Source organism: Giraffa tippelskirchi, chromosome 6 (assembly GCF_054371585.1).
Source record: "Giraffa tippelskirchi isolate mGirTip1 chromosome 6, T2T-mGirTip1v1.2.pri, whole genome shotgun sequence".
Lineage (NCBI taxonomy): Eukaryota > Metazoa > Chordata > Mammalia > Artiodactyla > Giraffidae > Giraffa > Giraffa tippelskirchi.
In genome coordinates, this window is record NC_137280.1 from 7355440 (window position 1) to 7383433 (window position 27994).

General features: G+C 39.8%; 1 protein-coding gene and 1 long non-coding RNA gene across 3 annotated transcripts in view; one reads left to right on the plus strand and one right to left on the minus strand.

Moving 5' to 3' along the window:
* Positions 1–196: 196 nt before the first annotated feature.
* Positions 197–27985, minus strand: LOC145508990 (uncharacterized). Its single transcript, XR_014055769.1, has 6 exons — positions 27842–27985; positions 20751–20929; positions 11369–11444; positions 9803–10281; positions 5467–5657; positions 197–990 (listed from the first exon to the last, which is right to left on the minus strand). It is a non-coding gene; the product is annotated as an uncharacterized LOC145508990 (long non-coding RNA).
* RIPK2 (receptor interacting serine/threonine kinase 2) overlaps positions 27288–27994 on the plus strand; it is a 34815-nt gene continuing 34108 nt past the window's right edge. For both annotated transcript variants that reach the window (XM_081496838.1, XM_081496837.1), the window contains exon 1: positions 27288–27727. In XM_081496838.1, coding sequence (XP_081352964.1) covers positions 27555–27727 — 173 coding nt within the window. In that variant the 5' untranslated portion in view covers positions 27288–27554. The remainder of the gene's footprint in view (positions 27728–27994) is intronic.

Consider the following 27994-nt stretch of genomic DNA (forward strand, 5'->3'; position numbering starts at 1 on the left):
ACAGACCACATACTTTTGTACTGTTTTGTTTTGACCAACACTTTTCTAGAACAAGAGCCCAATAGCTGTTGTTCCAGTAAAAATCTGGATTCTAAAACTAAAACCTTTGTTTTTCTGTTTTTACTCATATTTCCTACATTTGTTTATACAATATCTACCAGAACTATCAGTTATTATATTTTGTTACCTCCAGTTAGGGCTTTGCAAATTTATTATGAAACTTCAGCATCTCAGAGATTGTACAGACACTATTTACTGTTGAACTTGTTAGCTTCATTTTTACTGAGGCAAATGTTTCTTAAAAGAAAAATATGCTAAGGTCAACATGGAATGATACAGTCAACCTCAATCAACTGTGTCTTTGTTTTCACACCTCACAGCAGAGCTTTCTATGCTTTCTCACCCAATTTGTTGTTGTTTAGTCGCTCAGTTGTGTCCAACTCTTTGAGACCGCATGGACTGCAGCACGCCAGGCTTCCCTGTCCGTCACCAACTCCCGGAGCTTGCTCAAACTCAAGTCCATTGAGTCGGTGATGCCATCCAACCATCTCATCCTCTGCCGTCCCCTTCTCCTCCTCCCTTTGATCTTTCCCAGCATCATGGTCTTTTCAAATGAGTCAGTTCTTCAAATCAGGTGGCCAAAGCATTGGAGCTTCAGCTTCAGATCAGTCCCTCCAATGAATATTCAGGACTGATTTCCTTTAGGATGGACTGGTTGGATCTCCTTGCAGTCCAAGGAGCCTCAAGAGTCTTCTCCAACACCACATTCAAAAGCATCAATTCTTCAGTGCTCAGCTTTCTTTATGGTCCAACTCTCATATTCATGCATGACTACTGGAAAAACCATAGCTTTGACTAGACAGACCTTTGTTGGCAAAGCAATGTCTCTGATTTTTAACATGTTGTCTAGGTTTGTCATAGCTTTTCTTCCAAGGAGCAAGCATCTTTTAATTTCATGGCGGCAGTTACCATGTGCAGTGATTTTGGAGCCTGAGAAAATAAAGTCTGTCACTTTAGTTATCCCCTCACTTCATGGCAAATAGATGGGAAACAATGGAAACAGTGACAGCATGATTCAAAGTGCACAAAATTGTGTTTCCCATCCAGATGTTACAATATGTGACTTTTTACTACTAAAGACTCGTTCCTTTGGATTGTGCTTCTTATCTGCTTTCGGTACTGGCCAACAACAGGCTAAGTCACACCGAAGAATCAAAGGGTTATGTTCCAACAAGGATTTCATTGCCATGAATACTTTAGTGAAGATTTTTCTTTATTATTTTTAGTAATACTATCAACCGTTTACTGATAGTCTAATGCATACAAAGATGCTAGACATTTCACAGTTCTGTTATTTAATCTGTAAAACAACCCTGCAAGACACATGCTATCATCATCCATATTTTACAGGTGAGAGGCACTTTAGAAGAGTCGTGAAGGAGCACTGGCCTTGAGGAGGGATATACATGATAAAAATTTCAAATTCATCTCTTAATAGGAATGTGTCCTTGGAAGATGTACAGTGTTTCACCTATAAAAACAATGGTAATGGTACTTTTCTCCCGAGCTTGCTATAAAAAGTAAATATGCTTGACATGGAGTCTAAAGTACAGAGGCTGTATAAGGGTAGATAAAGAAACAATAATCAGAGGTCAAATAAGCTACACAAGCCAGCAGCTAACGAGATCCCCATATCCTGGAGGACTTCTGCTACATTATGGTGGTTTTGGCAAAGGGTACGCGTATCTCTGTATCTCTGAGTGCTTCATCTAAATCAATTTGGATAAATAAATATAAAACAGGAAGGCAATCGTCATTAGAATAACAACAGCAGCAACAAACACACTGCAAATTTAACTGCTGTCCCTCAGAACAGTCTGTCCTTTTCTACCCGGGGTTGTTAAGGTCAACTGGAGATTCAGTGATGGCAGCCTCCTTTCTCTTCCCTGGCTTCACGTGGTCTGCCCATCAGTCTGTGACACTAGCTTTCCTGTATTAGAAGCTCTGTGAGTCAGGGCCAGTGATCAGGCTGAGTCATTAAGCAGTGATGCAGCACTGAGACTCTGAAGATAGCAATTAAAAATGACCTTTGTTGGTGCATTAGGCGTCTCCATGCCCCTGACTCCCTACCTTCAAATTAGTATCAGCAAAGAAGTTACTGCCTGGGCCATGAGAAGAAAATGTAATTACTGAGAAAAATGTGACTATACAAGTGAAGAGAAAGAGGAGAGGGAAAGTGTCTCACTCGAGCTATATTTGGTACTGGACATAAACCTTCCATTTTGTTTTCTCGTTTGTTCAAATTTGCACGACAAAGAACTGTTTATTTAGAACTCAAACTTTTAAGTGCTCATAAAAAGATTCCCTTTCTCTCTAATTGACATTTTTTTCTCATTTAGCCATTTATATTATCCCCAGACCTAGTCTTTTCTGTCTAGCTCTTTGCAACAATTATCAAAATAATCAACAAATTCTAAGAAAACAAGTTGCTTTTTCTTACCCTCTCCTATTACTTTCTTTAGAAACATAAGAGACAGTCCATCTCACCATTATCAAATTACAGTTATTGCAACAGGATTTTTTTCCATATAACACTAAGCCTGTTATAATATTCTCTAATGTTAATGCTCAGGTCTAAACAAGTTTCCCAAGTAAGAAAAGAAAGTAGAAATCATCAACCAGCTTCCTCTTTACTGATCTGTTTTTTTGAAGAAGCAAACCTTCTCCTTTGGTAAAATATGCCAGTTGGTTCTGACAAACACTCATGAAACTCCTGTCTTCTTGAAAATAGCAAATATCTGAAAATTCACAAAATTTTTCATAGATTATAAAAAGTTAGTTGGAATAGGTGCTCTCAGAGGCCAAACTTCCCAAGTTCCAGCCCTGCTTTTCCAGCAGTCTCTCCAGCATTATCAGGTAGAAGTCCTGCGAAAACCTTATTATACTCAGCTCGTTCAAACCTGAAATCTCCACCCTGTTCTCCAACCTTCCTCTGATAGAAAAGGGCGTCCTCAATTTGCTTTGCCAATGTCTTCAGATGCTCCCCCCTCTTTACTTTAACGCGGTGCATCACCGAGTGCTCTGTCTTTGAGTCAATAGCTCTTACCTGTCTCCTCTCTCCCATACCCTTTGTTTGACCCTTGCTATCTCTCAAATGACCTGTTGCAGAAACCTCGTCACTGGTCGTCATCACTCCTCTAGTATTCTTCACTTAGTCACCAGCATTATCTTCCTAAAATACAGAATAATTTCTAGCTCCCTACAGAATACAGTCAGAACACAGCCTAGCATCCACCTCCTCTCTGATCCCATCTCATTCCATCCTCCCCACATGGCAGATGACACAGCCACAATGGAAAACTCCCAGTGGCCCCAATATGTTCCCACTTCCTAGACAGTCTGCCTTTGTTGAAGGTAACCTCTTTTCCTGGAATACTTGGCCAGCCTATCTCAATGGTCAGTATACCCCCTCCTTCTCAATGCTTTCTCTGACTTGTCAAAGTCAAATCCCTCTTTGACTCATCCCGGTGAACATTATAGTTCTTCACAGTAGCCAATGTGATATATATATATATATATATATATATATATATATATATATATTTTAGTCAAATAATATCCCTTCCCCACTTAAATGTTTAGAGGCTTCCACTAAACTCAAAATAATTAATTAGACACTTCTAACCACAATGTCTTCAAACTGTGGTGCTGGAGAAGACTCCTGAAAGTCCCTTGGACAGCAAGGAGATCAAACCAGTCAATCTTAAGGGAAACCAACCCTGAAAACTCATTGGAAGGACTGATGCTGAATCTGAATCTCCAGTATTTTGGTCATCTGATGTGGACAGCTGACTCATTGGAAAAGTCCCTGATGCTGGGAAAGATTGAGGGCAGAAGGAGTAGAGGGCAGCAGAGGATGAGATGGCTGGATGGCATCACTGATGCAATGGACATGAACTTGGGCAAACTTTGGGAGATGGTGAGGGACAGGGAGGCCTGGTGTGCTGCAGTGCATGGGGTTGCAAAGAGTCAGACACGCCTGGGTGACTGAACAGCAACAACAACCGCAACGTACAAGACTTTGTGCTTTTAGCTCTTGTCTATGTCTCCATATCTCATGTTACCCTGCTTGGCTTTCCCATCTCTTTATGCTTCTGCCACATAGTCTCATTTTTATTCTTTAAAACGCCAAACCATCCCCACCTCATTGCCCTTGCACTTGCCATGCACTCTACTTGGAATACTTTTTCCAAACATGTTAACATGATTAACTTTTACAGGCTTTCAGAAGGCCTTCAAGAAAGTAGCTAACAACAACTAGGTATCACAAAACTCTACATTTTCTTTCTAGCATGAGTTTCTATCTATAGCTAAATCTTTGTGCTTCTGGTCTCCTTCAAGCCCCTTGAGGACAGGTAACTTATCCTTTTGTTTACCTCTGAAAACTCCGCACATAATACAGAAGCTGACACATTCAATAAATGCTTATTAAAAGAAGTAAATGATAAAACAGAGATTTCATTACACAGATTGTTGAAGCTCATTAAATTGTATGCCTGTCTAATTTTCACCCAAGATTGTAAACTTCTTGAGAGCTAGGGACAATATATTAATTATATATTCCCCCATAGTATCTAGGATATCAGATTGCCAAGTAGGTATTCAGTAAAATTCTCTGATTGGAATTGAATTGAGTAACTCTGTCCTTCCTAAGCAATACTTATTTTCCCAAATGTATAAGTCATTGAATTCAGGAAACCTTGGCCCCAGCCTCAGCTCTGCCACTTAAGAACTATGCGACCATTGCCGAGTTGTAAATTACTGAGTCACACTGATGGCTCATATGAAAAGTACGAATGAGGAACGCCTCTGCCTAATACACATGGTGGTTATGAGGAATAAATTGTGTGTGTGTTTTTCTCTCACATTAAACTATGAAATCTTCCTCATCTTTATAGAGCAACCTCACACTTTCGCACACAGATCAGTCAATAATAGCCACCATTTATTGAGCACCTACTATGGGACAGACTCTAATAGGCATCTTTCATAGGACACATTAATTTAATTCTTAAAACCACCATGCAAAACTAAATATTAGAATCTTCATTTTATAGAGAAGAAAAATTGACACCTACAGAAATGAAAAAATTTGCATAAGACCATAGAGTTAGTCACTGTCTATGCTGGGATTTGATTACAAGTCTGTGTGAACAACTAATTATAAGTGCTAATATTTATCTTTTTTTTTAATTACCCAAGATACATTCTTTTCCTGAGAGTTCTCCGATTGCCTTATAAATCCTGATATCTGTTAGAAACCCAAAGAATCCCTGGAAGCTCTTTTCTTCACTTCCTCCCACTCAGGGTTCCAGGATAGCTGGGGTGTAGCCCATGCTGAATTTGGCCATTTCCCCCAAGGCACTGAGTCTTGATCAAGGTGAGAGAGAATGAGTTCATTCTTACCAGCAATGGTTCCTATACAACACTGTTCTGTAGTCCCATGCCATTTACAACTTCTGGGGTTGCTTCCTTCCTGTTCCAAGTCCGGTTCTCCATTCTGCCCCTCTATAAAACGGCATTCCCTGAAAGCTTTCCGTTTTGTCTTGATATTCACCAGTTTCTGTTGTTAGCATAACAGAACTCCAACAGATAGGCTATGCAGAAAGAAAAGAATAAGAATTGTAATAAATTTTCAAAGACATAATGAACAAATAACAATTTTACTAATGAATGAATGTCCCTATTTATATGTAAACATGTAAACTATTAAGTAATAGACTAAACTCTACATAGAAATACATCATAAAAAAGAAATTCTGGGATTCCCTGGTGGCTCAGTAGTAAACGGTCTGCCTGCCAGTGCAGGAGACGTGGATTCAGTCCCTGGTCTGAGATGACCCCACATGCTGCGGAGCAGCTAAGCTCACGGGCCTGAGCACCAGGACTGTTGAGCCTGTGCTCTAGAGCCCGGGAGCCACAATTACGGAGGCATGCGCCACCACTGCTGAGGACAGCCCTCCTTCGAGCCCGTGTCCCACAGAAGAAGCCACTGTCGTGAGAAGGCCACACACTGCAGCTAGAGAGGAGCCCCCGCTCACCGCAATTAGAGAAAGCCCATGCCACAGCAAAGACCCAGCACAGCCAAAAATAATAAATAAACACCCCCAGGAGGCCTTTGGCAATGCACGGAGACATTAAAAAAAAAAAAGAATGCCATAAGATCATCTATGATTAATTGCCAAATGAACAGCTTAGGCTATAAATATTATAGAGTAGTGGAGAAAAAGAACACAGCACGTTTGCATAACCCAAGGAACATGCAATAAATACTCATTGAATGAAGTCTGAATATCATTTTCTAAGGCAAGCCTGAGGTGACTCATAAATGCACTTCTCCTCTCAGAGACACAAAGGTGGGGCAATGGAAGAATTCAGCATGCTGCTGCTGCTGCTGCTAAGTCGCTTCAGTCATGTCCGACTCTGTGCGACCCCATAGACGGCAGCCCACCAGGCTCCGCCATCCCTGGGATTCTCCAGGCAAAAATACTGGAGTGGTTCAGCATACAGTCCTTCAAACTGCTCTTCTGCACAATTCAACGCAGGCCTGTTACAGAAAGACGGGCTTCAGCCACAGTGGCCTTAACTGTTTTCAGTCAACAAACCTATATCAAGCAGTGCCCCAGCCATCAGATGAAGTGCTAGAAATTCATAGAGGAGTCAAATTCAGACATCCAAAGTATACTGTTATGTTGGTGCAAAAGTAAATGCAGTTTTTGCCTTGTTGAAATTTGCCATCTGATATTGGAATAGATTCTGAATAAATGTGGTTAATGTTATACATCATTTTAATATGCATTTATTGCTCTTTTTTTTTTGCTAATGACTTATTATTTGCTGTTTATTTTATATTTATTTTAGACTATGGAAATGAAGTTAAACAAAAAGTAAATTCAAGTGATTGTCTTATTTGAGTTCAAAATGGGTTGTAAAGCATTGAAGACAACTCACAACATCAACAACTCATTTGGCCGAGGAACTGTTAATGATGGATAGTGCAGTGGTGGTTCAAAAAGTTTTGCAAAGGAGATGAGAGCCTTGAAGATAAAGAGTGTAGTGGCTGGCCATCAGAAGTTGATGACAATTGAGAGCTATCATCAAAACTGATCCTCCTGCAATACAGGAGAAGTCACCGAAGAACTCAATGTTGACCATTCTATGGTCATTTGGCATTTGAAGAAAATTGGAAAGGTGAAAAAGCTTACTAAGTTGGTGCCTCATGAGCTCACCAAAAACAAACAAACAAAAAAAAATCATTATTTTGATGCGTTTTACTCTATGCAACAACAACAAACCACTTCTTGATCAGATTGTGACATGAGACAAAAAGTAGATTATATACAACAATGGCAATGACCAGCTCAGTGGTTGGACCAAGAAGAAGCTTCAAAGAACTTCCCAAAGCCAAATTTGAACCAAAAAAAGGTCATGGTTACTGTTTGGTGGACTGCTGCCCATCTGATGCACTACAGCTGAATCCCAGCAAAAGCATTACATCTGAGAAGTATACTCAGCAAATCAATGAGATACACTGAAAACTGGAATGCCTGAAGTCAGCATTGGTCAACTGAAAGGGCTCAATTCTTCTCCACAACAGTGCCCGACAGCATGTTGCACAACCAATGCTTCAAAAGTTGAACGAACTGGGCTATGAAGTTTTGCCTCATCCTCCATATCCACCTGACCTCTCACCAACTACCATTTCTTCAAGCATCTCAACAACTTTTTATAAGGAAAATGCTTCCGCAACCAGCAGGAGGCAGAAAATGCTTTCCAACAGTGCATTGAAACATGGGTTTTTATGCTTCAGGAATAAGCAAACATTTCTCGTTGGCAAAAATATGTTGATTGTAATGGTTGATTATTTTGATTTCGATTAATTGAGATGTGTTTGAGCCTAGTTATAATGATTTAAAATTCATGTTCCAAAACTGTCTGCGCCAATCTAATATCTAAGTGTAGAATAAAGACAAATAGAATACTATGAAAACAATGTATAATTGCACATAGAGAACTGCCTAGAGATTGAGAAAGCTCTTAAATGGGCCACTTTACACAACTGGAGCACAGGAAAGACTTTTAGAAGAGAACTGCCTGTCTAGATGTTCAAGCATGAACAGAATTGACAGAGGAAGAGGCAAAGAAGGGATATCTAAGAAAAGAGTTAAATATATGCAAAAACTTAGAAACAAATGGTGTTTCTGGTATACAAGTGGAGTGTGAAGGCAGTGGTGACAAGAGATTAGATCCAAATGGAAAGCAAGAGATAGATTATGGAGGGTCTAGTATGAGATGACATTGTAGACACAAGGATATAAACCTCTCATTGACCAGACCTGAGTCTCATGCCTGCCTTTGGAAGCTGGAAAGGAACCAATGTCATTCAAACCCCCTGAACTGAATCTGAAATACCCTGGAGGATCATCAGGGAGCTATCATCAGAAAAGTAAATAGATGCAAGGTGGGAAATAGCTGATAATATCTATTATTATTTCTCCTAAGGAGAAGATTAAAATAGCTTCATCACAATCTGTTAAGCCTAAGAACTCAATAATATTTATACTTCTTACTCATGAATAATAATTTAAGTTTCACAATGTGTCGACATCTGTATAAATCTGCTAGACAGCAAACACCAGCGGGGCAAGGATATTACCTGTCTTGTAACTATCATGTTTAGTGCATAGTAGGTACTCAACTAAATGTATTTAATAAATAAATGAATGCATGCATATATTACTTTACTTCATGTTCACCATCAATTTTACAAGGTGGGCAGTTTTATTTTCATTTTATAGATAAATTTTTTAGATAATTGATAAACCTTTTGGTGAGAAATATATAATCAGATGATTTTCCTTTTAGACACTGACTATTAAGATGGAACTTATAATATTTCTCTAATTATGTTTTATTATTTCCTAGAGGAAAAAAAAAAACTATGTCATTCTAAATGCCTGGTTTCTTTTACTACAGCGACACCTACTGTTACTGCAAATACTTTGTTTTTAGAAAGAAATATTTGAAAAACAGCAATATGTTTAAGCTCTAATTCAAAAGACTCTTAATATGATTTTTATTTTAATTGTTTAACTTATAAATTATAGTATTTAGGAAGGTTAAAAGAAAAGGTATATAATTTATACACTTATAAAAGTATAGTTTATACACTTTTGAAATATGTATGAATGAAATAATATCAAATACTGTTAAGTAACTGACAGTAAAACTAGCATTACCAGATCTCTCTACATATATAAACATTCATATATTCATATTCCATATGAACATATAAGGCATTTAAAAGAATAATTCTAATGCTTTTAACTGTAAGCCTAGAAAACTTTAGATATTTTGTCACCTTAGTAAGCCTTCTAACATTTGAAATGCAGTATTAAAATTGTAGAATGTTTATTCTAAGGTGCTAAAAAAATATTAAAACGTATATTTTGAATATTATTAAAGATAGCTTATGTACTCATTTATACTTACTTTATTGAATAAAGTTTTCATTCAATATTTTTTTCTTTTCTAAGGACTAGAAAGAACCCTAAGAGGACACTAAGCCCATTTCACAGAATCTAAGAAATTTGCAGTTTAATTAGCTTCAGAAATGTAAGTAACTCCTCTATTTCCATACCGCTCTGGAAATGGAAAGTTGACACCTTCCTCACATTGTATATGTCAGTATTTTTAAGATTTCTTCGGTTTTCATTTTTTGGAAACAAAGACAATTATTTACCTAAAGTTGTCTAGGTTAGGAGTTCAGTTCAGTTCAGTTCAGTCACTCAGTCATATCCGACTCTTTGCGACCCCATGGACTGCAGCACGCCAGGCCTCCCTGTCCATCACCAACTCCTGGACTTTACTCAAACTCATGTCCATTGAGTCGGTGATACCATCTCATCCTCTGTCGTCCCCTGTTCCTCCTGCCTTCAATCTTTCCCAGCATCAGGGTCTTTTCAAATGAGTCAGCTCTTCACATCAGGTGGCCAAAATATTGGAGTTTCAGCTTCAACATCGGTCCTTCCAATGAATATTCAGGACTGATTTCCTTTAGGATGGACTGGTTGGACCTCCTTGCAGTCCAAGGGACTCTCAAGAGTCTTCTCCAACACCACAGTTCAAAAGCATCAATTCTTCGGTGCTCAGATTTCTTCACAGTCCAACTCTCACATCCATACATGACTACTGGAAAAACCAAGCCTTGACTAGACGGACCTTTGTTGGCAAAGTAATGTTAGGAGTAAGCTACCATTATTAGCTAAAGTTTATCAACTACTTTGTATGTGACCAGGCCATGCTACTTGCTTTACAAAAATTATCTTGCTTAATGCTCACAATTAAAATTCTGAAGCCCTACACCTCCAAATTATAAACAAGGAAATATAGATACAAAGATATCAAGTTACTTGTCAAGGTGGAAAAGCTAGTAATAGTAAGTGGCAGTTGGAAATATTAATCCCAGAACATTTGTTTTCCAAAGACCAGAGCTCAACCTAGGATCATGTACATATATTTTAACACATGAAAAACAGAATGCAATTTTACAAGGGAGATGCGGAAAGTTGAAGAAGGGAAATTCATGTATAAGGGAAAAGTTCTCTGCATACCTATGTTCTCCCTCTGCAATCCTTACCCCAATACTCCCAGCAGGATATAACCATGTGGGAAAAACTGAATATAAAATGAATTAATGTGATATAACTGACTAACCTGATTGTACACTTTATGGTTGAGCAAAAACATGCTTTTTAGAAAATATGCATGCATAATAACCAAATAGTACAGAAACAAAATATTATATAGAAATCATGGAGCAAAAAAAAAAAATCATGATGATCATCAGAGCATATCACCAACTGTAAATATCTTAATACAGTTAAAAACAGGCTGTAAAGATAAACAAATCCAATCATTATTAGAACTAAAATTGAGAAGACTCTCAGAGCTGGAGATCTTTTCTACCATCTCAGGAACATAATGTGGAAAGTGAAGAGTCAAGGAAAGTTTCTGAAAAGACAGATTTCATAGCTATTGGTATTCTTATTCATTTGAAGTAATTTCCTTTTTATACAGATATTTATAGAGATATTGATGAATGTATATGATGACACCTACGTAGATATGGATATCTAAAGCCAAACTTAGCCCTCCTGCCTGGTCTTCTACATTATCACAAAGCTCTGACTTCCCTGCTGGCTCAGATGGTAACGAGTCTGCTTGCAATGCAGGATACCTGGATTCAGTCCCTGGTTAATGAAGATACCCTGGAGAAGGAAATGGCAACCCACTTCAGTGATCTTACCTGGAGAATTACATGGACTCAGGCGGGCTACCATCCATGGGGTCGCAAAGTGTCAGACACGACTGAATGAGTTTCACTTATAATAAGAATAAAAAAGTCAATATTCATATTTTGAGGAGAACTCTAGACAGCCACAAAGAAGGACAAAAAGAAATGCAAGAATGGTGAAAAATGCAGCAAGTTGTTAGAGATAATTTTCAGATATAAAAAAGTAATTAACAGTATCCGACGAAATGAGGAGTTTCATATATTAATAAATGGAATTTGGGGAGAAATGATAAATTCCAACTTGGATAGTTGCAGAGGACTCCAAAATAAATAGGGACTATGAACTGGAGTTTTTTTTAATGGATTGTCTTATAGTTGCAAAGAACAGGGAAACTTTAGGGGTTGAAGGGAAGGAGTCAAGTTTAGAAAAAATAGTGTGAGGTCAAGACTATTCAATGTGCATTAAGAGAAAGTGCTGGATTAGTTTGCCTGGAGAGCAGGGATCCTAGACAGGCTGGAGGATTAGTGTCAGAAAGGTAGATTCATAACTTACTATGAACTGTGCTGAATGTGACACTAAAGAGTTGGTAGTTCATCTATTTGGCAATTTGACTTTGAAAGATTTTGATCACAGGGATGACATAAGTAGTCCTTTCACAAGGATAATGAAAGTAGTATTTTAGGAATAATATTGTCAGAAAAGTACATGACAGACAGGGGGGCTAAAGATAGAGGTGCCCAGGTGAATGTTGCTGCATTAGTTCAGGTATGAAATTCTAAGAGTCTGAATTACATTGGTCAGGCTGCAAGTAGTAGGAAAAAAAGAAATGGATGATGCCAAGATTAAACTTAAAGGGCTTGGCAAATAGCAAGGGTCCTTATATTAGGCTTGAGTGTGGATGCAGGTTACAAAGAGCAAGAGGAAAATAAAATAGAATAATGACTCTCGTAGACTGTCAGCTGTCCTACAGCCTGAAACTTTCAGAATGGTACCCATCAAGTAGGTGTAAGTACTTCTAAAAGAAGAAAAGAGAATAAGAGCAAAATTGTTAAGAACAGAAGACCTGAAAAGTACCCAGAATGTGCAAGGATTGATAGAAATACAGAATGAAAGGATATTCTGTAAGTATTAGTGACTATACCAGCCAAGCCCATTTGTACAAAATCTAAGCTACCTGGACTAAGCGACAGAAAAAGATACAGGAGAGAGAGGAAATAAGAAAAAATAAGCAAATGGTAAGCAGCCAAGAAGACAAGCAAAGCAAGTGGCAGGGAGAAGGGAGGCATTGGAAGTGACAAGACACTGTCCCATTGACAAAAAAGAAGAATCACTAACAATGGAGACAGAGGTGCTAGGACAGCTCTGAAGTCTAACAGGACTACAAAGTTCAACGTTCCTCATTTAATCATCACCACGGTGACTGTTTCCAGGAGCAAAAATTAAGAATCCATGTAGTAATCAATCCAGGCTTACTCATAAATTCAATGGGTAGAATGCTAGGTGTTTGACACCTAAGGAGGTAGGAAGGAGAGAAATTAAGGGAAAGAGATTAAAGTTATATATGTCATCTCCCGAGGCCCCTGCTGTCTGTTTTATAGGAAAGTTCTTCCCTGGGATTTGCTGATAGCATCCAACTTACCTTCATTCAGCCCTGCACAAATGTCACCTCCCCAGCCTCACTAGCTAAATGGACCACTCACTCAGTCAACTCAGTCACTCTTTAACTCCCTAATATGCTTCTATTTTCTTTATATAACTTACTGTTATCTGAAATTATATTGTGCCTTTCGAGTATTTTATTTTCTGCCTTGACTGAGGGCAAGCACATTGTCTTGTTCATGACTGTATTATACAGCTTTGAAAAGGGCCTAAATGCTTGTTGACCGAATGGATAATGACATTTTCATATTGATGTTCTAATTCACGCACACCTAGGTTGAAATTCTAGGTGTGTGTGAATTAGAAATTTCCCTCTCCAGATTTGTAGTGGAAATGTGTTTTCTTTCTTCCCAGCACATTTTGGAGAACTTCCCATCCCTGATCACAATCCAAGTGGCTCAGGAGACGGGACTCATCTTCCAGCTCCAGCAACAAACACAGGATGGGCCACTCAAGAGAACCCAATTACACTGGCCTCAATGGTTTGTTCATGGGTTGGCATGGAATCTAAACTCAGTCAGCTCAGCCTCATTCCCAGGGCTTTTTCTGGAACTATCCGGTACATATACTCTCTGGGATCTCTTGCAATTAAAATGCAAGCTGGGAGCCACCAGCAACGCTTTGTGTTACTGCATGGAAGCAGCCACCAGAAAATAAATCCCACCTGGAGGGAAATCCACGAGATGTGGAAAAAGAGACAAATTTCTGATGACGTGGTTTGAACCCACATGGGTTTAATGATGCTCACAGCTTTCCAAGAATGTGAGACAATCAAAACCTGCGTTTAAGATCATTTGAGTTGGATTTCTCTCACTTGCAATAGAAAGAGTCCTCACTGGTGAAAATTGTGAGAATTTGGGAGAGTCTCGATTTCATTATTGGAAAAGCAGGGATAATAACACCTATGGGCGTTGGAGAAAAATCAGTAATAGTTTAAACTATAAAAATTAAAATAAAATACTTCACACAGAGTAGATACTCAGGAAATGGTAAAAAGTGGCACCTGAATTGTTTATAAAATTATACTAGCAAGAGCAACAGCAGCAGAGTACACAGTTTGTGGGACATAATTGCTAGTATTCAGAATAAGCAATAGAAAGACATTTTAACGTCAGATCTGTCCATAAGAGAGAGGTCTTATGTGAGGCAAATTTGGCAACCTGGACATAAAATGTAAAGCAATGGAAGAGAGAAGATAGATTCAAGACAGATATGGACAGGAGGGAAAAAAAAAACAGTAAAGCAAATTAGGTCAGCAAGTTAGGGACACAAGTTGATAAGAGATGATAGAGAAGTGAGGTTTGAAATAATAGAGACAAAAAAATACAGATACAGGTGGGTAAGGGACAGTGGAGATAGTATTGTCATCATATGCACTCATCCTATCACAGAGACCCTGAGCTGATTCACTACACCAAAAGACACGTCTTTGAAATGTCAGAAACTTTGCCTAATGTAGTATATCTTGAATCAATTTACCCCAATTAATCAAAGCTAGATACAGACATCCTCTTGAAATATGTACTGTTTTCTTTCGCAAGCGAAAAACAAAGCTTTAAACAATGATCCTCCCTCTGAGAGAGAAAATGAATATCTGTAACATGACTTGAGAAGAGATAGTCCTGGAACCAGCTGGATCAAGCAGTGTGCAATCCTCTACATTATTTAACATCAAAAGGGCAGCTGAAATAACATCATATCCCATTTCCAAGTTGCTATTATAATAAGGAAGATTTCTAAGGATAAAAATGATATGTATAAAGACTTTAGTCATAACTTTTGTAGATAGCAATGTAGAGCTTATCCGTCCTACACTGTGTGTGTGTCCCATCCTATGTACCAGCTCTACATTATTTAACATCTAGTATCTGTAATTCTTCAGTCCAGTTCAGTTCAGTTCGGTTGCTCAGTCATGGCCGACTCTTTCCTGGAGGCAGGAAATACCTTGTGTTTTTCTATCTGTGCCTTGTCCAGTGTCCGCCCTCAAGTGACACTAAGCTAGAATAAAAAAAGCCTTGGAGTAGAGCTATCGTTCTAAACTAAAATTAATTAACATGTCATCGTTCACAGAGTACTTCTTTTATGAGTGAGGAAAGCTAGTTTCAGTAACGATAAGCACTGCACGTACTAAAATATGGAGCCCGACTCTTAAAACGCTTTACTGCCCAGAGTGCAGTTAGGCAGGTCCAGACTTCATTCGCCACTCAATTGCTCTTTTGCAGCATGCAGACCCACCGACTGTCCTGAAAGACGTGATGCTCATTCTTGGATATTGTAGCCCTCTACGAACGTACCAAGAAGTCTCTGAAAACAACTCAAGTGATTCTCTCCTTTGAACTGACTTTCAGATCATCCTTTCCCGTAAATTATTCCCAGTCATTCACACTCTATAAAATAATAGTGATTCAATACCTCATTCACTAACTCTCTGGTAACTTCCATACTTCAGCATGAATATAACTGAATCTTTTTACAGTATTTCTGTTAAACATTTGTGTGTAAAATCGTATGTACATTCTGCTACGTCTCCAATGATAGCTTCTTAATGACTGAAGTATTTCAGGCATTTAATTCAGTGTTATGCACAGTTTGAGTACTCACTAAATATATACAATGCTTTTAGTCTAATAAGCTACCTGTTGAGCCACAAGGGAAGCAATAAGTTCATTACCTCATCAGAAAGCAAATATAAAGAAAGCTACAAGTTTATGATATTTGGCTTTGACTTATATATATATAAGTCCTAGTTATATTGTGACTCTAGGAAACTGTATCATGGACCTCATTAACAAGGGTCCCCTGATGTAATAAACCTGAAATAAACTACCTGGTTTACTCCAGTTCTATCACTTGTCACTTTGAATACTTGAGGCTAGTCTACTCTTAGACTCAGTTTTCCCATCTTTGAAATGGAGATTGTTGGGGAGAACACTTACCACCATCCACTCATTCCAGATATTCTCTTCCAGAAGGAATTCTTTCATTGGAATAGTACACCCAGCCAATGGCTGCACCATCCATGCCGCCTCCCTCATCAGGCCTGTCCTCCTTCTAGGAGGAAAGGAGTATTTTACCTGAGTTTGGTAACATAGTAGCTCATCCCTTTTTCTTCCCTTTCTCTTTGGAACCTTCCTGCCTTCATATTATTTATTACCCCCATCAAATCTCAATGGGGATAACATTACAACACAAGCTTGTCTTATGATATTATATTTGGTAGGACATAAAACATTTTTATGTGTGAGGAGTTAGTATTTGATTTTAATAATTCTATCATTTATTTCATAGTAAGTTTTTAAGGGAGATTGATTTACTCATTCAATCAGATGACTGCTTTCACTAAATCTACTAAAGAATAAACTTAAGTGAATATCTAACTATGCTTGAAATAAAATATCTTCCATCCAACAGATTCAGTTATATATGGTTTATTTAGTAATATTTTAAACTTCTAAATAGCTGAAATAAAATGCTGGATACAGTCTAAGAGTTTAGAGATACAGTTTAGATTCAGAGAGTCATCAGAATATTGGCTGCAAAGATTTTTGAAAGTCTGGTACTTTCATCATAACTTTACCTCTGTGAATTCAAGTGATTTTTAAAAATGATCTTGTAACTCTGAAAAAACAAAAAGTTGCAATGAACACACCAGATAACTCTGCATGCTTTTCACACAAGAACAGCAGTCTTCTACTGGCCATAACATCCTCCCACAGCCTAAAGTGACAATAGGTAGATCATCATGACTTTCATTCATTGTCCTAAGTAATGTTGAACACAACAGATAGAGCCCATGTTTTCACAGAGATAACATTTGAAACAAGAGCATGGCTACACAGTTAAGCCATTTCTCAGTAATTCATAAGCCAACCTTGACAATCATCTTATAAAGTTGATAATTCTCACTTAAACTAAATTTGTTGTTATTGTTTTAGTTGCTAAGTCATCTCTGACTCTTTTGCAACTCTGTGGACTGTAGCCCACCAAGCCATCTCTTCATGGGATTTCCAGACAAGAATACTGCAGTGGGTTGCCATTTCCTTCTCCAGGGGATATTCCAAACCTAAAGTTGAACCCATATCTCCTGCATTGCCAGGCAGGTTCTTTACCACCAAGCCACCTGGGAAGTCCAAACTAAAATTGGCAAGACTAAAACACTTTATTTTGAGAAAGAAAAGTAATATTTATTGGATATAATCTTATGCACATTATCCTATTTAATTCTCCTAACACACTTAAGAAAAATATTGTTTTCACTCTTTAATACATGGAAGAAATGAGACTCACTGAGATTACAAAATACCAAAGAGGTCATACACATTGGTTAATGAAGGAGACATTTCACTCCATTAGATATCAAAGCCTCATATATTTCTGCTAGAATCAGATAAGTTAATGCCAATTATATCCCATGGACTTCCCAGGTGGCTCAGTGGTAAAGAATCCATCATCTCAATGCAGGAGCTGCAAGAGATGCTGATTCGATCCCTGAGTTGGGAAGATCCCCTAGAGGAGGAAATGGCAACCCTCTCCAGTATTCTTGTTGCTGGGATAACCCCATGAACAGAGGAGCCTGGCGGGCTACATTCCATGGGGCTGCAAAGAGCTGGACGTGACGGGGCACGTGCGCGCGCACACACACACACACACACACACACACGAATACTGGGGTTCAAATTCCTAGTGAGAGACTTTCTACAGCATTTGCCCTGATCTGATCATATCCCATTTCCAAGTTGCTATTATAATAAGGAAGATTTCTAAGGATAAAAATGATATATATAAAGACTTTAGTCATAACTTTTGTAGATAGCAATGTAGAGCTTATCCGTCCTACATTGTGTGTGTGTCCCATCCTATGTACCAAAGAGCCATTCACATGATAGACAGTCAATAAATGCTGAGTTAAAATGTTAATACATAAAAGATAAAGCAAATTGTAGCCAATAGGATTGGTTCCATAAAGTTTGAATTATTCCTAACAGATACCATTATCAGAGACATATCAACACTTTAAGATTACTAGACCGAACTGCTTCAAAAGATATCCTTGCTCACATATAACATAACTCTTCATATAAAAGTGTGCTGAAAGTGTTAGTCAATCAGTCACGTCTGACTCTTTGCAGCCCCCTGGACTATAGCCTGCCAGGCTTCATATCCATGGAATTCTCCAGGCAAATGCACTAAATATACAAATTCTCCAGGCCATTTTCTATCCCAGGAGATCTTCCCAACTCAGGGATAGAACCCAGGAATCTGGGTCGCAGGCAGATTCTTTATCTTCTGAATTATCAGGGAAGCCCTAAAAGTGTGTGGAGTGGGGTCAAATCAGTCATGCTCCATCTCTCAGGACTCTATTTGCTTTTTGAGAACAGCTGAACTGATTCAGAATACAGCAATATAATTTCTTTGGTTCAGTTGCTGGCTGGCTCTGCCTCTTAGTAGCTGTGGGACTTTGCACAAGTAATTAACATCTCTGTGCCTTGGTTTCTATATCTGCAAAGTGAGGGTGATAATAGCATCTATTGTATAGTGTTGTTGTATTAAATGAATTACTCCATGGAAATTGCTGACAAGAGTACCTGACACATAGCAAGCATTATATGTGTTAGCTGTTATTGCTGTTGCTATACTGTTGTTGCCATTTTAGAAATTCAGTACCTTATGTCCATAACCCCATAATCCACAAAGGGCTTGAAGGATGAGATTATGGCCAGCCAGAATCTCTTCCTCAGGAGTTCTGTGTTGTGAAACAGAATCAACACCAAAGACGTGTCCCAGGAGAAGTTAGAAGAGCTAGCTCTTTAACTGAGATGCAGATAGTGAGAGCTGCAGGCTGGGTAATAACTGCCCTATGAACCTGTCAATGTCCTCTAGTCAAAGACCATCAGCAACACACCTGCAGTTCTATGAACTGGATTTACTGACTCGTTGCAAGCAGGGGTTCTATAACACTAGGAATCACAGGACATTTCAGTAAGAGGATATTAGAAATAATTTGTTACAGGATATGGGCTTATTGTAGGTGATTTTGAAGAGCATTCAAGAAAACAGGTATCCTCCCTGCATTGGATACCATCTGGAAGAGGAGTGATTCTCTGACTGGATATCTTAATTTGTATCTAGACAAATGAGAATAATGAGATCAAGTTAAAGCTAAAATTGTTAAAGAAGCGGTAGGTACTCACTATTAGCCAAGAAAGGGAGATGTTTGTTCATTTTTGTGGCTTGAACAATGTTTTACCTCTGTCTGTTCAAACATGATCATGAAGTGGTCTTATTTTTTCTTGTTCTACAGTGGCAAAGGAGTCTTTTCCGAGGTTGGTGTTCTATGAAAGTTATTTATATTGAACAGGAGAATGCCGCAGATTCACTAAGAATGCCAGGCCAGCTCCCAGCTAATAGCGGCTGCTTTTCTCTTTCTCAGACTAGGTAAGAATGTTTTGCTTTAAGGGCAAAACTTGTTAAGTATTATTATATTATTTACATAGATTGACAGGTTTATAATTTATAGAGTTCTCTTATGTTCGTTGTGTAACTTGAATCTCTCAGAACAATTCTGGGCTATAGGGCTATAGGGCCTCCACATTGTGCAACACTAGGGGGCCCATTTACACTGTATTGCACACTGGCACCTCCCCAGCGGGAACAGTGTCCCCTGGAGTTGCACAACAGGGTTTCCCTGGCAGGGCGGACATTTCTATTCCTTTTTACAATGGTGAAAATTAGGAAGCTTCCTGAGTGTTCCTTAGTTCCCAATAAACTTCAGAGTTCTCTCTGGGAACCTGTTCAGCTGCTGCCGCTGGATCCCTGCTTCAGTCAGAGTTTCTGATTACACCAGCCTGTGCTGTTACGACCTAGACTACAATGGCTACTACAGTAAGAAAGGTTCTGCCTTCTTCCACAACTTTGTCTGTGTCTGCCGAAAAAAAGGATGCTAAAAAGGGTACTAAATTTACAATCTCTTTCATACAGCCACTGCCTAAAGCAAAAAAAAAAAGTGTGTGTGTGTGTATGCATTGTCTAAAAAATATACCTTAACATATTTTGCATATAAGATAAGAGTGACAGAGAAAATGATTTTGAGTTCCGAAGTCATTTTGGAAAACAAAATATCCTGCTAAATTCAGAGGCTAAAAATTTTAAATGCAGACGGAGCTACTAGTAACACAGCTTTCCACTCTTGGAAACCTGCCAAGTAAAACGTCAAAAGCAAATGGAATTTCCCATGAAGTGTCCATTAATAGTTAGTTTTGGTCCATCATTGTTTTTTTGTAGCTGGGGAATTCCCTCTCGCTACTAAATTCCTCTCTTGGGACATCACATAATGTGAAACTGAAAATGGAATACCCTAGCAGTTCCCGGAAAGAATGTGAGCTTTAATTCAAATAGATTTGTGCAGGAATCATATCTCAGTAATTTAAATACTCTGTTGACTTTGGGTAGTTGCCTTACCTCTCTTCATTTCACTAAATCCATGCTTCTTTCCCCTAGTATCCAAGTGTGCTCTAGACTTCACTATCATATGCTGGACTTCCCTGTCAGAACACGTATCACACTCTACAGTAATTGTGTGCTCAGGTTCTATCTCCCTAAGAATACTAAAAGCATTTTAAGGATAAGATCACATGTCTTTTGTTATCCTGCTACATTATGGCACATAATATTTGTTAAATTTATTTGTTGCCTTAGGGAGGTGGATTAGAGATATGAAGAATCAGGAAAGCTTACCTCTCATTTACACCTGTGCATGCTCAGTCGCTTCAGTCATGTCCAACTCTTTGCAACCACATGGACTGTAGCCTGCCAGGCTCCTCTGTTCACGGGATTCTCCAGGCAAGAAAACTGGGATGGGTTGCCATGCCCTCCTCCAGGGGATCTTCCCGACCCAGGGATCGAACCGGCATCTCCTGTATTGCAGGCAGATTCTTTACCGCTGAGCCAGGGAAGCCCATCTCATTTACATACCTTTCTTATATTTCTTGTGGTTCTTTGTTATGGTAGTCCCAGGAAATTAATACATCCAAGTTCAACTTTTTAACACCTTTTATTTGGAGCTGATAATAGACTCACAGGAAGTTGCAAAGATAATACAGAGAGGTCCCTCATATCCTTCACCCAGTTCCCCTCAATGGTTACCAGATGCTTTTAGACTAAAAAATAGAAAAAAATTAGAATATGAAATGTTTTTAAATCTTGTATTTGTACTTTTAATAAGTGGTTTATTTTTCCACTTTTCTGTCTTATTTCTAATTTAAGAGACTATGAGAGATTTCAAGCATATCACTTCAAGCAACCATGTCCCTAAAACAGCACATACAGCATAAATAACTTTTATTCTCGGTAAATGGAAAAAAGTGTCTTAATATGATTTTATAGAATTCTGAACAGATGAATTCAATATATACGTATGCTGCTTCTTTTTTAGCCTAATTTCCATAAGTATTCTCATTTTTTGTTTCTCATTTAGTTGATATAGTTTAGCATCAGTATTCTTTAGGTTTCCTGTCTTTAGCCATTCTTTATGGCCATTAATTAAACAATATACATACCATTAACACTCATTTGAAATGACCCTGATGCTGAGAATGATTGAAGGCAAAAGGAGAAAGGGGACCACAGAGGATAAGATGGTTAGATAGCATCACCAACTCAATGGACATGAATTTGAGCAAACTCCAGGAGACGGTGAAGGACAGAGAGGCCTGGAGTGCTGCAGTCCATGGGGTTACAAAGAGTCAGACACAACTGAGCACACACACACACACAAACACACACATACACACAAGAGACATTATATATATAGATATATATGTCCACATATATTATTTATTTTGTATTTAAATCTATTAACTTTTTATTGAAGTATAACATACATACATATATATATATATATATATATATATACACATAAGAAAAGTGCACATTGTATAACCTCAAAGAATTTTCATAACTGAACATACCCATGTAACTTGCACCAAGAGTCTAGGTCCTAGATTAAGAAACAATATTTCTATCACCCCAAAAGCCTCATCATGTCCCTTCTAGTCACTATGACCACCCTACAAGAGTAGCTATTATCCTGATTTCTGAAAGCATAGGCTATTTTGCTTATTTTTGTACTTAACAGAAATTGACTCATAAAATGTATACTCTTCTGTGTCCAGCTTTTTTCTTCTGATATTTATGTGATTCATCAATATTGTACCCTGTTCAATATCATTGCTGTTTCATATTCCATTGTGCAAATGTGCCACAAATTATATACCCATTCTACTGTTTATGGATATTTGGGTAATTTCCGGTTTGAAGCTATTATAAATAGCATTACTATGAGGACTCTAGTATATGCTGTGATTAACCACTCAGTCGTGTCCAAATTTTGCGACCCCATGAACTGTAGCCCGTCAGGCTCCTCTGTTCTTGTGGGTTTTCCAAGCAAGAATACTGAAGTGGATTGCCATGCCCTCCTCCAGGGGATCTACCCAACCCAGGGATCAAACCCAGGTCTCCGGCATTGCGGGCGTGCAGATTCTTTACTGTCTGAGCCACCAGGGAATATCAGTATACCTAGACAATAGAATGGGAAAGACTAGGGATCTCTTCAAGAAAATTAGAGATACCAAGGGAACTTTTCATGCAAAGATAGGCACAATAAAGGACAGAAGTGGTATGGACTGAACAGAAGCAGAAGATATTAAGAAGAGGTGGCAAGAATACACAGAAGAACTATACATAAAGGATCTTCATGAGCCAGATAATCACGATGGTGTGATCACTAACCTAGAGCCAGACATCCTGGAGTGAGAAGTCAAGTGGGCCTTAGGTAGCATTACTATGAACAAAGCTAGTGCAGGTGATGGAAATCCAACTGAGCTATTTCAAATCCTGAAAAATGATGCTGTTAAAATGCTGCACTCAATATGTCAGCAAATTGGGAAAACTCAGCAGTGGCCACAGGACTGGTAAAGGTCAGTTTTCATTGAATGCCAAAGAAGGGCAATGCCAAAGAATGTTTAAACTACTGCACAATTGCACTCATCTTACATGATAGTAAAGTAATGCTTACTCCTTGGGAGGAAAGTTATGACCAACCTAGATAGCATATTAAAAAGCAGAGACATTACTTTGTCAACAAAGGTCCATCTAGTCAAGGCTATGATTTCTCGAGCAGTCACGTATGGATGTGAGAGTTGGACTATAAAGAAAGCTGAGCCCCGAAGAATTGATGCTTTTGAACTGTGGTGTTGGAGAAGACTCTTGAGAGTCCCTTGGACCGCAAGGAGATCCAACCAGTCCTTGCTAAAGGAGATTAGCCCTGGGTGTTCATTGGAAGGACTGATGTTGAAGCTGAAACTCCAATACTTTGGCCACCTCATGCAAAGAGTTGACTCATTGGAAAAGACCCTGATGCTAGGAAGGATTGGGGGCAGGAGGAGAAGGGGATGACAGAGGATGAGATGGCTGGATGGCATCACTGACTCGATGGACATGAGTTTGGGTAAACTCCGGGAGTTAGTGATGAAGAGGGAAGCCTGGCGTACTGTGGTTCATGGGGTCGCAAAGAGTTGGATATGACTGAGCGATTGAACTGAACTGAACTGAAAGTAATGCTCAAAATTCTACAGGCTAGGCTTCAACAGTATGTGAACCAAGAACTTCGAAATGTACAAGCTGGATTTAGAAAAGGCAGAGGAACCGAGTCAAATTGACAGTATCTGTTGGATCATAGAGAAAGCTAGAGAATTTCAGAAAGACATCTACTTCTGCTCCATTGACTATGCTAAAGCCTTTGACTGAGGAGACCAAAACAAACTGTGGAAAATTCTTAAAGAAATGAGAATACCAGATTACCATACCTGCCTCCTGAGAAACTTGTATTCAGGTCAAGAAGAAATGGTTAGAACTGGACGTGGAACAACAGACTGGTTCAAAATTGGGAAAGGAGTACATCAAGGTGGCATATTGTCACCCTGCTTATTTAACTTCTATGCAGAGTACATCATGTGAAATGCTGGGTTGGATGAAGCACAAGCTGGAATCAAGATTTCTGGGAGAAATATCAATAACCTCAGATATGCAGATGACACCACCCTTATGGAAGAAAGCAAAGAGGAATTAAAGAGACTCTTGATGAAGATGAAAAAGGAGAGTGAAAAAGTTGGCTTAAAGCTCAACATTCAAAAAACGAAGATCATGGCATCCACTCCCATCACTTCATAGCAAATAGACGGGGAAAAAGTGGAAACAGTGACAGACTTTACTTTCTTAGGCTCCAAAATCACTGCAGATGGTGACTGCAGCCATGAAATTGGAAGACACTTGCTCCTTGGAAGAAAAGCGATGACAAACCTAGACAGCGTATTAAAAAACAGAGACATTACTCTTTGCCAACAAAGGCCCATATAGTCTATAGTCAAAGCTATGGTTTTTCTAGTTGTCATGTATGGATGTAAGAGCTGGCCAATAAAAAAGAGAGTCAAAGAATTGATGCCTTTGACCTTGGTGCTGGAGAAGATGCCTGAGAGTCCCTTGAACTGTAAGGAGATCAAACCAGTCAATCCTAAAGGAAATCAACCCTGAATTTTCCTTGGAAGAACTGATGCTGAAGCTGAAGCTCCAATACTTTGGCCACCTGATGTGAAGAGCCAACTCATTGGAAAAGACCCTGATGCTGGGAAAGATTGAAGGCAGGAGGAGAAGGGGACGACAGAGGATGAGATGGTTGGATGGCATCACCGACTCAATGGACATGAGTTTGAGCAAGCTCCAGGAGATGATGATGGACAGGAAGCCTGGCATGTGGCAGTCCCTGGGGTCACAAAGAGTCAGGGATGACTGAGCGACTGAACAACATACCTAGACAAGGAATTGCTGACAATGTGCATATGTGTAATTTTAATATATCCTGCCACACCATTTGAATAGTTGATTATACCGAATGACACTCCTATCAGCAATGTACAAGTGTTTCAATTGCTCACACACACTTGGTATATTCTGTCTTTTTAATTTTAGTTATTCTTGTATTTGTGTAGTGTTATTTCATTATGGTTTCATTGTAGTTCTCTAATAACTAATGACATCGAATACCTTTTCACATTCATTTGCTATTTGCAGTTTAGATATCCCCTTTTGTGAAGTATCTATGTTCTTCTTAATTTTCTATTGGATTTTGGTCCTTTTAAATTTTTAAAATTTTGAACCATGTGACTATAATACTATTTGTTAATCTAAAAGAAATGTAATTAAATATAAATTTTACAGCCTTCTATGTTGCATGTTCTCTCCTTCTTAGAGATTTATAATATACTAGCATTTCAGAAGTGCTAAAAAGTCTTAAACTTTTCACAACCACGAAACAGTTTGGAGAAATGCTGTTTCCGTTCTAATTTTTATTTTTATGGAATTAATAATTTCTTCTCTTTTCCACTTTCCTATAGTTTTAAATTTCTCTCTCGAATTTTATCACATATTTCATTAGATCTGTCAAACATCTAGCGATATAACTACACAAATACTCAAAATTAATCATCTAAATAAATTCAGTAATTTTCATCAGTGTTTCTTCCTGGAATCTGCCATCTTCTTGCTCCAATGAAAACAACTGCTCTCTAATTCTGCCACATATCTTTCACCTGGCATTTCCCTTCACATTCCTCTGGTCCTGTTTTCTGGGCCCCGTGTCTTTCTTGTTTTGCTCTCATGTTTTATCAGAGTACATTCTCTAGTAGTTTTCTTTAAAAAAAAAAAAAAGTAGATAGATGGAAAATAAATGTTTTTAATCTGCTCTAATACTTGATGGGTAGCTTGACTACAGAATTCTAGGTTGGAAGATATTGGAATACAAAACTTGAAATTTCACTGCAGTGTTTTAGCATAAAAACATTATTGCTGAGAAATCCGATGCCATTCTAATACCCACCCGTTTGTTCTTGGTTCTTCCCTCTAAAATCTTAGAATCTTCTATTTTCTCTTAGAGTCTTGATCTTTTTAATGATGTACTTTAATATAGGTCTTTTTCTTATTCACTGTGGGTGCTGTGTGGGTGTGTGCACACGCTCAGCCATGTCAGACTGTGACCCAGTGGACTGTAGCCCGCCGAGCTCCTCAGTCCATGGGATTTCCCAGGCAAGAATACTTCAGCGGGCTGCCATTTCCTCCTCCGGGGGGGTCTTCCCAACCCAGGCATCAAACTGGGGTCTCTTGAGTCTCCTGCATTGGCAGGTGGATTCTTTACCACTGCAGCCACCTTAGCTGGTAGACCCTTTCAATATGAAGACCTTTGACCTTCGATCCTGGCAAAAATTCCAGAGTTATTATTTTGATAACTTCCTCCCTACTTTTTGTTCTCTTTCTCCAGAACTCTTAGATGAATGAATGAATACGAAAAGTTTTCTGAGCACTTTTTGTAGCAAAAACCTTATTTAGAAATAAACCCCACTTATCAGACCATAGCTTTAAAGCTAAGCAATTTATTTTAAATTACAAGATTTCAAAACCATCTTTATTTCAGCTTCCATTAATTGCAAAACGTAGCATTACTACTCACGTTTCAGGCAATAGAGAAATACAGGAAGCGTTCAATTTCCCTAGGCAGAAATCCCTGATTCAACTCAGGCATTCCCTATTACTTAACGTTTCAGAATTCATCAAATGCCTAGCACGAACTCGCTATTGTGTATAATATGTGCACCACACGTCGCGAAACAGCCATTTCAGGTGTAGACAGGTGTTTAAGGTAAAAAGACGAAAAGAAGTTTCCATCGTTTTTTGGTTGGCATCAAATACTACGCTCTTCCCAGATCTATGAGAAAGAAATGTTTCCAGTCTTATATGAAATCAGAGGGAGGGACTCTCAAGGTTATTTTTAAATCTCTGGCTATAGTTATGGGCGTCAGGGGTAAACAAGGGTGAGGTGACCAAAAATAGGTTGCTAGCAGACGGGACCAGAGGAGAGTCTTCCAGGGCGGGAGGGCCTGCGGACCGAGTGTGAGGCGGCTGAGGAGAAATTTCCTCACAAGAAACCCTTCCAAACCCTCGCTGGTCGGGAGCCGCGGAGAGAAGACGCACTGAGCGCCCCGGGCTCCTTCCCCACTCGCAGGCCGTCGCCCGCGCCGCGCCGGCCCGGGACACGCGGTCGGGGCTCCCCGCGGCGGCGACCTCGGGCGGACGCGCGGGAAAGCCCCCGGCTCGGCGTCCGCCCGCTGACGTCGCTGGAGCGTCTGAGGAGGGCGGAGCTCCGAGCGGCGGGCCCCTGTGGCTGCCACGCCCTGGAGGGCCGTGTCGGCGAGAGGACGCCGGTCTTCGGAGCGCCCCATCGCCTCAGCGTTAACCTGTCTCCAGAGAGAGTTCGCCCGGGCCCTGGATAAGGAGCGTGGCGCGGGCCGCCTGGGGGATGGACGGCCTCGCGACCTAGTGTCCGGCCCCCTGGAGGGGGGCCCGGCGGCCTGGCCCGCGCCGGGACGGAGCTGCGGGCGCGGCGGGCACTTCCGGGATTGGCCGGCGGCCCAAGGGCCGGCGCGCCCCGCCGCCATGAGCGGGGAGGCTGTCTGCAGCGCCTTGCCCGCCATCCCCTACCACAAGCTCGCCGACCTGCGCTTCCTGAGCCGCGGCGCGTCCGGCACCGTGTCGTCCGCCCGCCACGCCGACTGGCGCATTCAGGTGGCCGTGAAGCATCTGCACATCCACAGCCCGCTGCTCGACAGGTAGGGCCGCGGCCCTGCCCCACTCGGTGGCTCTCATCCCGGGCACATGGGCTCCGAAGCCCCGACGACGGGGACCGCTTCCCCTCGAAACGGCCCTTCAAGGCTTAGGCTCACCTGAGGGGGACGGCCGGCTTCTCGGGAGATGCCACTGTCTCGCTTCTTGTCACTGCTTTGTTATTTTTTTTCTGGGCTTCCTTTCTGCAGACACCAGAGCCAGCAATCACAGCCCAACTCTAAACGTCCTCTCTGTTGAAATTCAGTTGTGTT